Here is a 13459-nt window from a genome sequence, read left to right on the forward strand (position 1 = left end):
GCATACAGATGAGCAGCACTGAGATTTCATTCTGTAAAATGCAAGTGTACTTATTGGCATATACATTCACTTAATTTAGGTGAGGCCCACTCAAAAGGAAAACAAGCCATCAAAAATGCAGCCTTAAGCAATTAGACTTGGATAGCAAGGAAATTCAAAGGTAAGACCTCAGCTCCAGACATAATTCTTTGTGCTTAGGAACCAAGAGGGGTGTTTTTGTTTATTTTTAAGGGCTGGTAACATTTTATCGCTTGATGGCGATATTCATTAAAGGGCCTTAAGAGTCTTTAATGAAAGATATTGGGAATTTATATTTTTAACAGAATAATAGACATGTGATGATTTCTTCTAAGAGATTCTTTAGATGTCATTTGAAACATTTTGGAGTCTAAGAGTATTCATCATCCCCTGGGAATGTTATATACAAATTAATGTTGAAATTAAAGTGATTTTTTAAATGGTATTTAAGAGAAATATTTTAAAAATCTTTGTTGAAAAAATCAGGATATGTTCTTAAAATGATGCAACAGGACTTAAAGAAAATTGCTTCTTTACCTACAGTTTAAAAAATGCCACAAGATGTCATTGTAGCCTTGATATTTGATATCATGAAAATGTTAAAAATTGTCAACGGAATTGATTATAATAAAATTTTATGAGCTGAAAATATTCCTAAAGTTAGCGTTTTGCAAGGTGAAGTGTATAGACTGTCATTCTAAAAGCTATGAGACACAATACTGCAACCGTAAAAACTTTAAAGTTTTGTACATATTTTTGCAAGGATGGAGAGAAAGATGATTTGAAGTATTTTCTATGCTTACAAAGGCTCTAGCGAATATCCACAAATGAGAACTTGCATGTGATAAAAAACCTATTTGTAGTTTTGACAAAGATATATAAAGCAGTATAGGAGCAACATTTGGTGATTGAGGCTTCAGTTTCTAGTCACGTTTGCCTCCTAGATTACCAGCCTAGTTAGGTGGATTTATAAAGAGGAGGCTTCAATGCAAGCTCTGTAGGGTTTCTAAATACTGGATATACTGCTCTGTCTTTGCTTCTGTTGCCAAAGATACTTCAGTTAAAGTTAATTTGAGCGTGATCATACAAATTCCATTTGAGTAGAGTGCAGCACAGACTTAGAAGTGTAGGTTACGTTGAACTGTAGTGAAAGTTTCAGTAAAGAATGGTGTTAAAAAACTATGATTCTTAAGAAAATACATTGATATCTCTTTTCATACACAGGATATGTTACCCCTGAGAGAACTGCTTGACAATTAAAAAAAAATGAAATATCTGATTTAATTAAGGGTCAAATACAAGTAATATAGAATAATATAGGAAAAGATAAACACATTTATTTCCATGAAAAGCAAGTACCCTCCAACATTTATTTAATTTGCTGTTGCAGAAGACTACAGTCTTATTCTTGCAAGCATCTCGCCTGGAACAGTACGTACTACTCAGAATGAGGTTTCTCACTTGTGTTCACAGAACCAGGCACAAAGAAAGAGAGTAATATTTAGTAATATTCTGGAGCTATGAAAAAAAAGGGGGAAAGTGTAATGTGAGAACACAGGTACAAATTATTAGAACCAATACCAAAAGTAAGAAAAGCAACTAGAAAACAATTCTGTGAGAAGTATTTTCAGTAGTACTTCAGCATATTTGTGAGGCTTTTAAGGTTATCCAGTGTTTATGAGTCTAGATTAGAAATTGAAGAGTCGAAAGTGTTTTACAGTCACGTTTGGCTTCATTTGCAGACATGCTAGAATTAGTTAATCAGTTATGTGTTTTTCATTGATCTGGACAATGGGACTGAGTGCACTCTCAGTAAGCTTGCAGAAAACACCAAGTTGTGCATGAGTGTTGATCTGCTTGAGGGCAGGAAGGCTCTGCAGAGGGACCTGGACAGGCTGGATCCATGGGCCAAGGCCAGCGGAATATATGAGGGGTTTAGAGTGGGCAATGTTTCTTCACTGAAAGGGTTGTCAAGCTCCGGAACAGCCTGCCCAGGGAGATGATTGAGTCACCATCCCCAAAGGTGTTTAAAAAACCTGTAGTTGTGGTGCTTAGCGACATGGTTTAGTGGTGACCTTGGCAGTATTGGGTTTATGGTTGGACACAATGATCTTAAAGGCCTTTTTGAACCTAAAAGATTTTGTGATGTGAACTGGTACTTAGAGATTATTTATAGTGTTAGGAGAACATGGTGGTGATTCTGTGGACCTCAGGGCTGCACATTGTTCTGTATTATCAAGATCTTTTTAAGGTGTTTCCAGGATGTTTTCTTGGCGGAGAGATGGGAGAGAACTTTTTTTTTCCTCCTCATGGTACCTCTCCGTTGTAACTTTTTGCTTGTTTAGTTGTACAAACGAGATGGACACTCTGCTCCATTTGGCACTAATTCTTCCTAAAGGTGAGGGAGATCGGAGAAAGTAATATCTAACACTTTTTACTCTTTCTTTGGCTGTAAAATAATGGCAGACTATAGGCTAATTCAGCTTTTGCAGATTAAGCACCAAGAAAGCCAGCTTTTCACTTTTCCAAGACGTCGAGCAACAAGTCATTCCGTGCATTTACGTGGCAGCTGTGGAAGCAGAGGGGACACCGCATTATGGAGAGCTTCGCGGCGGTGTGGCGAGAGGCGAGGGCAGGGCTGGTAGGACACGGCCAGGGGACACCGAGGCGCCAGGAGGAGGGGGCACAGAGGCGCCAGTGGGGGAACACAGAGGTGCCAGGAGGCGACACAGAGACGCCAGTGGGAGACAACTGAGGTGCCAGCAGGGGGTACAAAAGCGCCTCCGGGCGACAGCGAGTCACCAGGAATAGACTCCCGCCCGCCAGCGGGACCCCGTTAGGGCGCGCCCCCTCCCGCTGATTGGCCTGGGCGCGGAGCGGCCGCTGCTGATGGGCGGCTCCGTTGCCGATCGGGTTAAGCGGCGGGGCGGTGTCCCGGGTGGGCAGCGCCCAGTCTCGCCCGGGGCGGGGTCGGCTCCGTCCTGCCCCGCGAGCCTCTCTTCTCGGACGAAGACGCGGGGCGGAGCTGCGGGGGGGGCGGTGACCGCCCCGCCTCAGCCGAACAAAGGCTCGGCGCGGTTGTCGGGGCGCGGCGGTCGCCTGGACGTCGCGCGCTGCCGCTGTGCGGGGGCGGCTCCGGCGGGGCGGGCTCTCGCAGCCGCCTCTATGCGCGGCCCGGGCGGGGGCCATGAGCGCGGAGCCGCCCCGCGCCTCGCTGCTCCGCGCGCTGTTCCGTATGGAGCCCGCGGCCGCCCCCGAGGCGCTGGGGGGAGCCGCCGAGATCGTCAGAGGTGAGAGCGGCCCCAGCACCCCTCGAGAAGGGCTGCTCCGCCGCGGGGTTGGCGCCGCTGAGAGCGGGGCGGTCCTTATTGAAGCTAAAGTAGAGTTAAGTTTCGTCTGAGTGACTGTATTTGAAAGTTAGACTGTCTCTCGGGTAGTGTATTTTCCTAACAGTGTTTTCCCAGGCACTGTTCGTTCTTTGGAGCCTGTGTTCGGTGTGAGCTGGGCTGAGATGCATGTTCTGCTGCCATCCCCTCTGTTTGCAGCCCTTCTCTGTCTCAAATGCAAGGTCAGGTAGGGCTGGGTCCAACTTAGCACGAGTTTTGAGTGTTGTGAAGTTCGTAATGACGTTAAAATTGGTCTTTGGAAAGTAATAGCGTGTAGGAATGATTGGACTCGATGATCTGCCCGTGGCAGGGGGGGTTGGAACTAGAGGATCTTTAAGGTCTTTTCCAACCTTGACTATTCTATGATTTAAGAGGTCTCTTTCAGCCTAGTGATTCTATGATTCTGTGATACGCGTAAGATTTCTGGGAAATCTTATCCATGTGAAGTAAATGAAAATACACCCTGTCCTGGCTTTTGTCTGGCTGCACACGATGATGGAGCTCGCTCCCTCCCTCTGCCCAGCCCTGATAAAGGCTGCTCGCTCTCTAAACTCCTAGACGAGCCTTGGAGGATTTATTAACCAGTATTTGCAGTACCGGCACCTGTTGCCGTGCCCGGGGGTCCTTCGGGGTCCCTCACGCTGGCGCTGCTCACCCCATGCTTCGCTTTCTGCTCTCTTTTAGACCGCTTATACTTCGCTACTTTACGAAACAAACCGAAAAACACCGTCAACACCCACTACTTCTGCACCGATGAGGAACTGGTTTATGAAAAGTAAGTGTCGCGATCGAGTGTGGGTTCAAAGGAGTCGCCCGAGATTCTTCCCAGCACGTTTTATCGCTATATAGAATATTTCTGCCCTGTTTAGCAGCTTGCACAAAGCAGGAGTGTAAAGTTAACCTGAATATATTTCTACATCAGCTGAAACAAGTTTCTTAAGATGGATATTTTAAAGAAACTTAGAAACAGCTACAAGACTGGTTAAATTGTGGTTGAGCCACGGGAGCGATATCTGAGCTTTGTAAAATTTGTTTCTAACGTGGAGAAGATCTCTTAAGGCTAATTACATCATATTAAATGTTGCCTTAAATAGAAGGCTGATGTTTGGTATGAGTAGATGAAACAGTATTTTGTTTTACATGTACTTTCCTGTATAGAGAGTGTGAAGTGATCACCTTTTGTAAGGAGTCATAAGAATGCAAAGCTTATATGTGCCTTTGAAAAACATCTGCAACTTTTTTTATAAGGCTGCTGAAGATTTTGAGATAGCGCTTCCTGTTGGCTTTTGTGGCTGCAGAACAGCAACAGAAGTGTTTTTTGTGTAGTAAAATCATCTTGTGTTTGGAAGACACTGACAGCACATAGAATGTCAACAGTAAATTTGATTACAGTTGTGAATGCTACCGGAGGACATAAAATGCACTAAACAAATAATTGCTCTATGCTGTATTTTAAAAAGTAGTTGCTCCGCACTGTGTTCCCAGATCAGCTGTTTCACGTGTGATGATTTATCTAGCCACGTGACAAGGGGCTTGCTGCAGCACAAGTCAAACAAAAAAACCATGGTCTTATTTTACATATAATTATCTTCTCTATGAGTTTTTCTAGTGACTTAGGCATTGCTTCTGTGAAGTTCTAAACTGATCTTCTTTGGTTTCTATCTTTTTATACACAGCTTACTGTTTTAGTTTCTTTTCTACACGTGTTTTAGAGTGCTAATTATCTTCAGCTGGTTGTCTTCTAATGGATTTCTCAATGATTCATTCTGAAAGTTGACTTATGTAGTTAACTACTTGTGTTAGGAGTATGTTTTGTAATGATCATTCACTAATTTAGGTTGGAAGGGACCTCGGGAATACCCTAAGGCAAGGTTGACCTGGTATTAAAAGCAGTATTCAACTGGAGAAGGTCCTGAGCAATTTATGTTATATGAATATTGTCCATGTTCTTCAATGAAAGAAAAATTTGATCTTGTGTCTCTTCTAAGGCTTTTATGTTATGCTTGACCTGGGGTATTTTGTTTCTAATTCTTAATATAATTCTAGAGAATCTTATGTGGTATTTAGTCTTGGGAGTGGGAAGGAGGAGTGCTTCTGTCCTCTGTTAGTTGCAGATGGTTGTGCTAACCAAGGGCTGTAACTGGGATATCTTGTATCATAGTTTTTGTTTGTTGGTTTTTTTTTCTTAAAAAAAATTACCGAGAAAGTTGAGGGGGGGAAACAAAAAAGCAATATTTAAAGTGTATAAAGGAAATTCAGTAGGTATAGTCCTTAACCCAATTACCTGTTAACTACATACCAGGGTGTAACTTGATACCACGTATTATTATGAGATAAATGAAGGAAGCGAAGTTTCCTTTATGTTCTAGGGCACATCTAAATAATTTCGACATGTAACTTGTGGTTTATTTTCTAAATTGATAGTTTGTAACCTATTTGGCCTTTTTTAAAGGGAGCCATCCTATGTTTGATACCCTAGTAGTAGTCTCCTTTTTGTGCTCTTAATTTCTTCATTGTATTATGTTTTAATATCTTAATTCAAGTGACAGTTACCAGGTGGTAATGGGTGAATATTGTGTAATAACCTTTTACATAACTTTCCCCTGATATTTGTATTGCAGCACCCATCACTATCAGTGTATGTAACGTTTGGTAGTAAAAATGTGCCTGATTTTATTTCTGTTTCTTTTATCTTTTCCCTTCTCATCTTCAGGGAAGTTTGTATTGTCTGAGGAAAGTAAAAGCAGGTGTCAAGGTTACCCTTTTTTTCAACCTTGTTTTGAAGTTGGAAAGTTAAAGGCAAAATGAGGAATAGAAAGCAAGTCTCTTGCTTCTTGGGGGTTACCTATTTTACTACAGCTTGCCTTTTCCTTAAGCTCATCAGTGAGCCTGACATTGGGTATTGTCTTTAAGTAGCAGAGTGTAACTTTAATACACCAAATTGGATTTCCTCTTTGTTTTCTCAAAAATGCACGGCTTTTCTGAGGAAGTGATTAGAAATATTTGTTACATGATAGCAAAGTAAACATTTGGAAGTGAGTTTTGAAGTGCTGTAGCTCGGAACAGTGGTTTCCAGGATCTTCATTGAAAATGGCCTGCCTGTGCTGTTTGCACTGATCAGAATTTCGTGCCCACTTCTGCTGTTTAATCAAATGAGTTCTTTGGATTGTTACAAGGAGGAGGATGGGAGATGTTTACTCAAGCACAAAATCTTTGGCACCTGTGAGATACATAAGTAATTCTGTTAGTGTGACTATTTATTGATTTGGGTTTGTTTAGGGGCATGTTTTTAGTGACAAGACAAAATGCTTCATTGTGCATGGAAGTAAACGGCTTTTCTCTGGGCTGTGACTCTGTTAACTTCAGTGATAACTCTTAAGTATGAAGTGTGGCAGAAATGTATCCAGCTGACTTTAAGGTGTCAGTTTGCTTGCACTGAAGCGATATATGATCTGAAAACCTCATGGGTATGTAGGCTTGGGATTGTCTGATCAGAGAGCAGCATGTTACTAGGTCACATAGTACTGAATCTCACTACCTGGCTTCCCTTTTCCCCCACTCTTGAAGAGACTTAAGGAAGTAATAGTCTATGTTATTAGTATATCCCATTGATTACACAAAATGACTGTAGTGCTTGATCTAATGGGTTTGGAAGTTTTGATCTGGTAAATGCTGACTTGCTTTTGCAATCTGTCATGTGGTTTATCCCTGAATTGTACACAGTGCGGTTATGTAATCTGGAGTACTTTAGCTCTCAGTTTTCACTTGAAGTTGTCAACTATTCTAATGAATTCATAACGCTGTCTTCGCTTACTTTAAACATAAACGTGTTTAAGAATAATAAAGGCAGGCTTACATTTTTAAGAGTGTCTCAAATAAAAGCTGACGAGGGACTTGCTACTAGAACTGTCACTAGTTTAGTTAAACGTGCTGCAGTTTAACCTTGAACCTATTATGCTTGGGAAATAGTATGAGATACCTCAGCTGAGAGAATAAGAAACCTGCATGAATTTATCCAACTCTGAATTCTTTTTTGATTGTTTCTGTAAGATTTTATCAGTCTCTGAAACTCTCAGGTCCCTAATGAGAAAGTCTGTGGTGTTGCTTATAAGGGAATACAATCTTTCAGGGTATTGTAGTTCAGGTAACTATTTCTGCAGGAAAATGAAGTTAATGAGAAATAATCCTGCCTGATGAAGACTGTCATTTGGTGAATAGACAAGCCTTGCCTTGGCAAGACCTCAATTAATGAGTTAGCCGCTAGTAAGAAGCTTTTATTCTCTAAGAATAGTGTCTTTCATGTTTCACCTTTCAGTAAACAGATCTGGGTTGAGAATACTACACTTGACTGGTTAACTTGGCTTTCACATATTTTTATCAAAGCAACTTTTATGCCCTTTTTATTGTTGAATAGTTTTCTCAATGAGAATTAAAATTTAGATAATGAGAAATAGGAATCCCTTACTGATAAATTATAACAGCAAAATTAATATATACACAAATTAATATAATTCTTCAGTAATTTGTACTGACTTCTGGTCTTTTTGTAGAAAGAGCTTTTGCATAGCTAACTTCTGACATCTTGTGAGCAGCTGTAAAAGTAATTAATATGATGTCCTCTCTCTGTCCTGTGTTTTATAGTAAGATTTCTTTCAAGGCGTGGTATGTCAGTTGCCTATTTCACAGCGGTCTGAACATTAGCTGCTACTTTGAGTTTAAGAAGGAGTAGAATGACTCTCAAATGCCTGGCTACAACAACATTAAATGAGTACTGTTTGGCCTTTGACTTGTAGGATGCATTTCCTTCACTGCATGTGTACATGCAAAGAAGCAGCTTCTGTTTCCTGTGAGAAGAGTAAGGATTAACTAACTTATTTTTACTTTGGCTAAATGTTGGTTTTCTGTGGTTATCCAGTAACAGTACTTGAATAGGAAACCTGCTCTGTGGCATATAACATTTGAAAGGAAAGGGAAACTTACTTAGCCTTGTTAAAACAAACAGAGCTGTCGCATCACACAGAACAGTGAGTTCCTTGTCCCTATCAGTAGCTTTTGGAGACTTGAACTTGACTCTTGGGTGACCAAGATAACTTGGTAAACTGAACTAAAAAAAAGGATTTGTAAATTTCCGAACTTCTAAACTTCTAACTTCTATCAGTATGAATGTAAATACAGCGCAGGAAAACTTAATATACTGATACCAGCTTTTGTGTGTCTGATCCTCACAGAGGAGTATTAAGAATAGTACTCCACCTTTATTTTGATTTCCATAGTAAAATGAGAGATTTCAAATTCGCTGCAAACAAGAAAATTGAAAGATGTAAGAACTGTCAGCTTTTTCTTTGGACATGATTTACTGATGTAGTTTTATATTTGAAACTTGTAAAGTGCTATCCTTTGACACCTGTGATGTTCTCTGCAGTCCAGCAGTTTAATAATTTTTTACCCACACATTGCGTTACCATATCTGTCTTCACTTTTTCATATAGAAAAGATAAAAGCAACTGCCAAAAATATTGTTTTTGTTTGCAGTAAATAAGTACCAGGGTAAATCAAATCTGTTTTCCAGGCTCTGGTTTTATGTTGGACAGGAGTATAGCTTGATATAGGAAACTCCTTATGAGAAACTTGGCCTCTGTTAAAATGACTGTTTGTTTTTTCTGTAGAGAGTAGGTTTCTAACATGCCCTGAAGATAAGTTCCTATAGGGGAACTTTATGGGAGAACCTTTTCACTGATGCTTCGTTCTTGATGTCAAGAAGCATTGTATCAAAAATACAGATACCTGGAAGAGCTATTTAATTATTATTTGGATCTGTGAGCTCTTGTTTGATTTTGAAGAATGATGGTCTTGAGGAGGATTTTGAACATTCAAGGAGAAATGGAGTTGAGTACCTGGCATTTGGTGTAATCCAGAGCGTTATTCCTACTTTCAGATGCAAGCAGTGAGGTGATATGTGAGTTCTAGGGTTATATTTGCTGTATCATCCTTTGTCCTTGCAGAAGCGCGTGGTCCCTGAGTAGTAGTATTAGCGATTGTGTCTCAGCCCAGATAAGAAAGCTCCTAGTAATCCATGTGTTAGTGGAACTGGTGGGGTTAGAACAGGAAGACAGTGCCATTGAGCATCCCACCTTTGTCCGTGTGCTTGAGAAGTAGGGAGAAGCAGCGCACTCTAGAAAACAGAAGCTGGAGAAAGAAAGAAACTGACCAGCAGTTAAGTTCTAATGAATGTTTGGACTGATCCTCTTGGCTTTCATCCATGAAAGTTTCTTGCATGCAAGATGTGTTTGTGTGGCATTTGAAGCATTTATCTGTAGTAGCCAGTTGGTCACTTTAGTCGTAGTTTATTCTCATACCGCTTAAAATGGCAGCACACGCAGCAAAGGCCTTACAGTGCAGTGACCTGAATGTTACAGTAATTCAGCCTAGGAAAGGGCAAGAGAAAATCAGGTGGAGAGTGTTTTTCTTCTCATTCTAATTCATCCTTATAGGTTAATTTTAAAAGTAAGCTCGATCTTTGTAAAATGCTGAAAAATTAAGTCTAATTTTTTTTTTAATTTCTGAAGCTTTTGTAGTTAAGCTTCTTTTTTTTTGAGTAATTTCAAGCTTGGGGTGCTCCTGTTTTGTCAGAAAGAGGACTTTATATGGTTGCTAGCCTTCAATAAGAAAAGCTCCCTGCCTAAAGGATGAAGTTAGCTTCATTTCTGGTCCACACACTTCAGGGAATGATTGCAATTGCCAAACCATATGCCTGTTTTCACGTTACTTAACCAGTAACTGAGTAAGCTGCTATACAAGTAATATCATCCCCTCTGAGCATTATTGTATTGTTAGACCTGACTTGATGGATCTGTCCTATCGCCCCCCCATATAGCGATCAGGCTTTGCACCATATTGAAACTATTGGACGTGCGTGCAGTTAAGAATGCATGCATACTCTGACGTTCAGTGTAGCAGTAAGACTGAACTTAGTGGTGTGTCATGAAGAAGAGAATCTTGAGATAGCTTTTTAGATAGGAATCTCCTGCCCTTTCATCTATACTTCTGTTGCTGTATCACAAAGCTTGTCAGTGAACGGCAGTATAAAAATACTGCTGTGATGTATTCGTCTGTGGGGAGAAAGTGTCTGGTTTCTGGTGTAAAGTACAAGTAGAATAATTTATCTTTGAAAGATAGCTTGATTCCTTGGCCATAGATATTGACTGTGATGTTGATGGTGGAGGTTGTCAATTTGTTGTGAAGTCTGCCAGGCTATATTACTTCTTTACTGATCATAACCAGACCATGTCTAGTAGTTCAAGGTGTGAAAGCTGTTTATGATTCTAGTGCTGTACTAAGGCCAGAAGTGTTCAGATGCTTAGTCAAAAGTGACTTCAGCATTCCAAAGAGGTGCCCAAGGCTTCAGCTGACTCATGGCACCTTCACCACCTTCACGTGACTTCCCATGGAACTGCAGTCAAACAACTTGATTTGCTGTCTTATAGACTTAGAGTACATTTCTTCTACCATTCAATTCCCTGGAAGAATGTACACTGACTTCTTCCATGACAGTAGACCAACAAGCTCTTTTAGGGTTGCCCTTTCTAGGTGGGTTACTGTTGCCATGAGACAGTACAGCAGATACCTCACGTGTTATGCTGTGAGAACTGACAGGAAGGAATGGTTCTAGGAGTCTGTTCTAAGGAGAATACAGATACAAGAAGCCTATGCTACTGCTTCCAGGTGGCATTATGATAGTACTTTTGAATTAAAGTGTTTAAATATTCATCTAGTATATTATGGGGTTTTGCTGCTTCTTAATTAGAGAAGCATACGGATAGCAAATCTCCATGGGATGAGGGGGAAGAATAATTTAAGCTATCATCTAAGTACTTGATTAAAACAAAATATAATTAAATGTAGATGAATACCATACTTGCCTTCTGTTCCTCATATCTGGTTCCCACCTGCATTGTAAATGACTGTCTCTCTCGGCTGACTTAAGCTTCAGAGCCATCATGATTTCTTATTGAGTATAAGTGCTTATTCAACTATCTAGATACGAAGTAAGTCTAATACATGTAGAAGAGTTGGAAATAAAATAATGTGGGGTAGGTTGTTGTCGGTGACTATCATAATAAGATTTTTTTCTTATGATTTTATCTTAAGTTTTGCCAGATAAAGATCTTTATTCACGTGATGACTTGGTGTGTCATTTCTTACGTATTCCCTGTAGCCCTCATTTCCCATATTCCACTTATATTTATCTGTATGTCAAATTCTGCTCTTAAAATCCTCCGAGTGAGTCGGGATTAAGCATGGCTATAGTTTTTCAGTGCTTTTGATGAGCTGTGTAGTCATTTATATCTTTGAGCAGACCAAAGCTACTTTACTCACACTTGTTTAAAGTATTATGTATTCTAGAAACTATCATATTCCACACTTTTTCACAATACTGTCCAAAGTATTTTTCACAAAATAACCTTAAAATGCTATATTGTTGTCATATTTAAGTGAAGTTACTCAAAAGTTAACAGGACAAGATAGAGTTGGGTTTTTTTGCGTTGGAGAAGGTGTTTGTGCAACAGACTGGGAAGAGGGGGTTAGCAAGCCTTCTGTGTAGCTTTTTTAGAAACGCCATTCCCTCTAGTTGTTAGAGCTTCAGTTCTTATTTCTTGTCATAACTTGTCCTTTTGGCAACAACTGGTTTTTATTTCCTCTCTAAAAACTCTACGGAGGGTTTTGTTTAAAAAAGAACTAACAATTCAGCACATCTGGCAGACTTATCTAAGAAAAGACGAGGAATCCTAAAGTTAAACTCATGCTTTACTGCCACTGCAATTTTCCTTTGAGTAAGTTAACTTCTGTGCAACCTATGAAGTCCTAGAAATTGGACAGCTTAGTCTTTGACTTGGCTAACAAGCTTCTGTAATTAGGTATTATGTCGTAATAATTTGTGCTGAAGGCTTGAGTTGAATCTTTACAACATCACGTAACATAAGAGTTTCAAGTAGATGAAACCGAAATAGCATTGATGCGGCAGACAGGCTACTTGTCCTAGAGAGTGATCAAACTAATAAAAATGTCTCTTTGAACTGGGCTTGGCTTTTTGAGAGACTTTATTATTTATTAATGAAGTTACGAGCACCAAAAAACATAGGGCACTCCTACTTCATTGTTGAGTCCAGTTAGAATAGCAGAATGGCTGAAGCTGGAAGACACTTAAGCAGATGTCTAATCCAGCCCCTGGGCTCAAAGCAAGGTCTGCAAGAGCAGGTTGCTCAGAGCATTGCACAGTTGGGTTGTGACTCCACTGCCCTCTGAGCAACCTCTTCCCAATGTTTGCCCTCAAAGTAAAAGTTTTCTTCTTATCTTTAACTAGAATGTGTTTTTTTTTTTTTTCCCCTGAAAAATGAACCTTCTGCTGTGGAGAACACTTGAAAGATTCTACGACCTAGTCTGTCACCTGATCATAGGCTGTGGTTACCTTATACTTTTGTCTTTCTGCAAATAAAACACGGTCAGGTGCTGATGATCTGTGTTGTTATAATAAGCAAGAAATGTCCTGTCTCTTATCAAAAGACTTAAGGCAGAGAAGATTAAACCAGTTTAAGTTGTAGTTCATTCTCACTGTAAATTATGCAATCAACAGATTTTCATAAGGATAAGATTTGTACACACAATAAGGCAAGCTTTCTCCAACATTTTTCAACTTATATTTTGAGCACATTGGGTAGGGAGGGAGAAAGCTCTAGAAGGCGCCATAAGTTGCTTGCATAAATACTGCTGTTACTTGTAAAGGTGTGTATATGAAGGGTTATCTAGGAAGGGCACGGTGAATCCCTAGCAGGAACTTACTTTTATTGTGCAATAGTTTTCCTGTACAGACTACTGTTACTAGTCCTTATCCTAAGGTCAGTTATTGTTGCTGCAAAGGTAAAATGAATGTTTAGGAAGAATCCAGAAAAGAGAAGCAAGAAAAACAAGAAGGCATGAGATAAATAAACTGGAAGAACAGCCTAGACACAAGAGGATTGGGGAGACAAAGGGAAATGTAATTATTTGTAAAGTGTATA

The 13459-nt window shown here is 39.9% G+C and overlaps 1 protein-coding gene across 3 annotated transcripts in view; it reads left to right on the forward strand.

The window, feature by feature from the left end:
• Nucleotides 1-3050: 3050 nt before the first annotated feature.
• Nucleotides 3051-13459, forward strand: part of CDC14A (cell division cycle 14A) — a 62019-nt gene continuing 51610 nt past the window's right edge. The window contains exons 1-2 of one of the 3 annotated variants that reach the window (XM_054072940.1): nt 3051-3308; nt 4089-4179. In XM_054072940.1, the coding sequence (XP_053928915.1) occupies nt 3206-3308; nt 4089-4179 (194 nt within the window). In that variant the 5' untranslated portion in view covers nt 3051-3205. The remainder of the gene's footprint in view (nt 3309-4088; nt 4180-13459) is intronic. The other 2 variants (XM_054072941.1, XM_054072939.1) reach the window with 2 other exon arrangements.

The sequence above is a fragment of the Cuculus canorus genome, chromosome 8 (assembly GCF_017976375.1).
Source record: "Cuculus canorus isolate bCucCan1 chromosome 8, bCucCan1.pri, whole genome shotgun sequence".
In the NCBI taxonomy this organism is placed as follows: domain Eukaryota; kingdom Metazoa; phylum Chordata; class Aves; order Cuculiformes; family Cuculidae; genus Cuculus; species Cuculus canorus.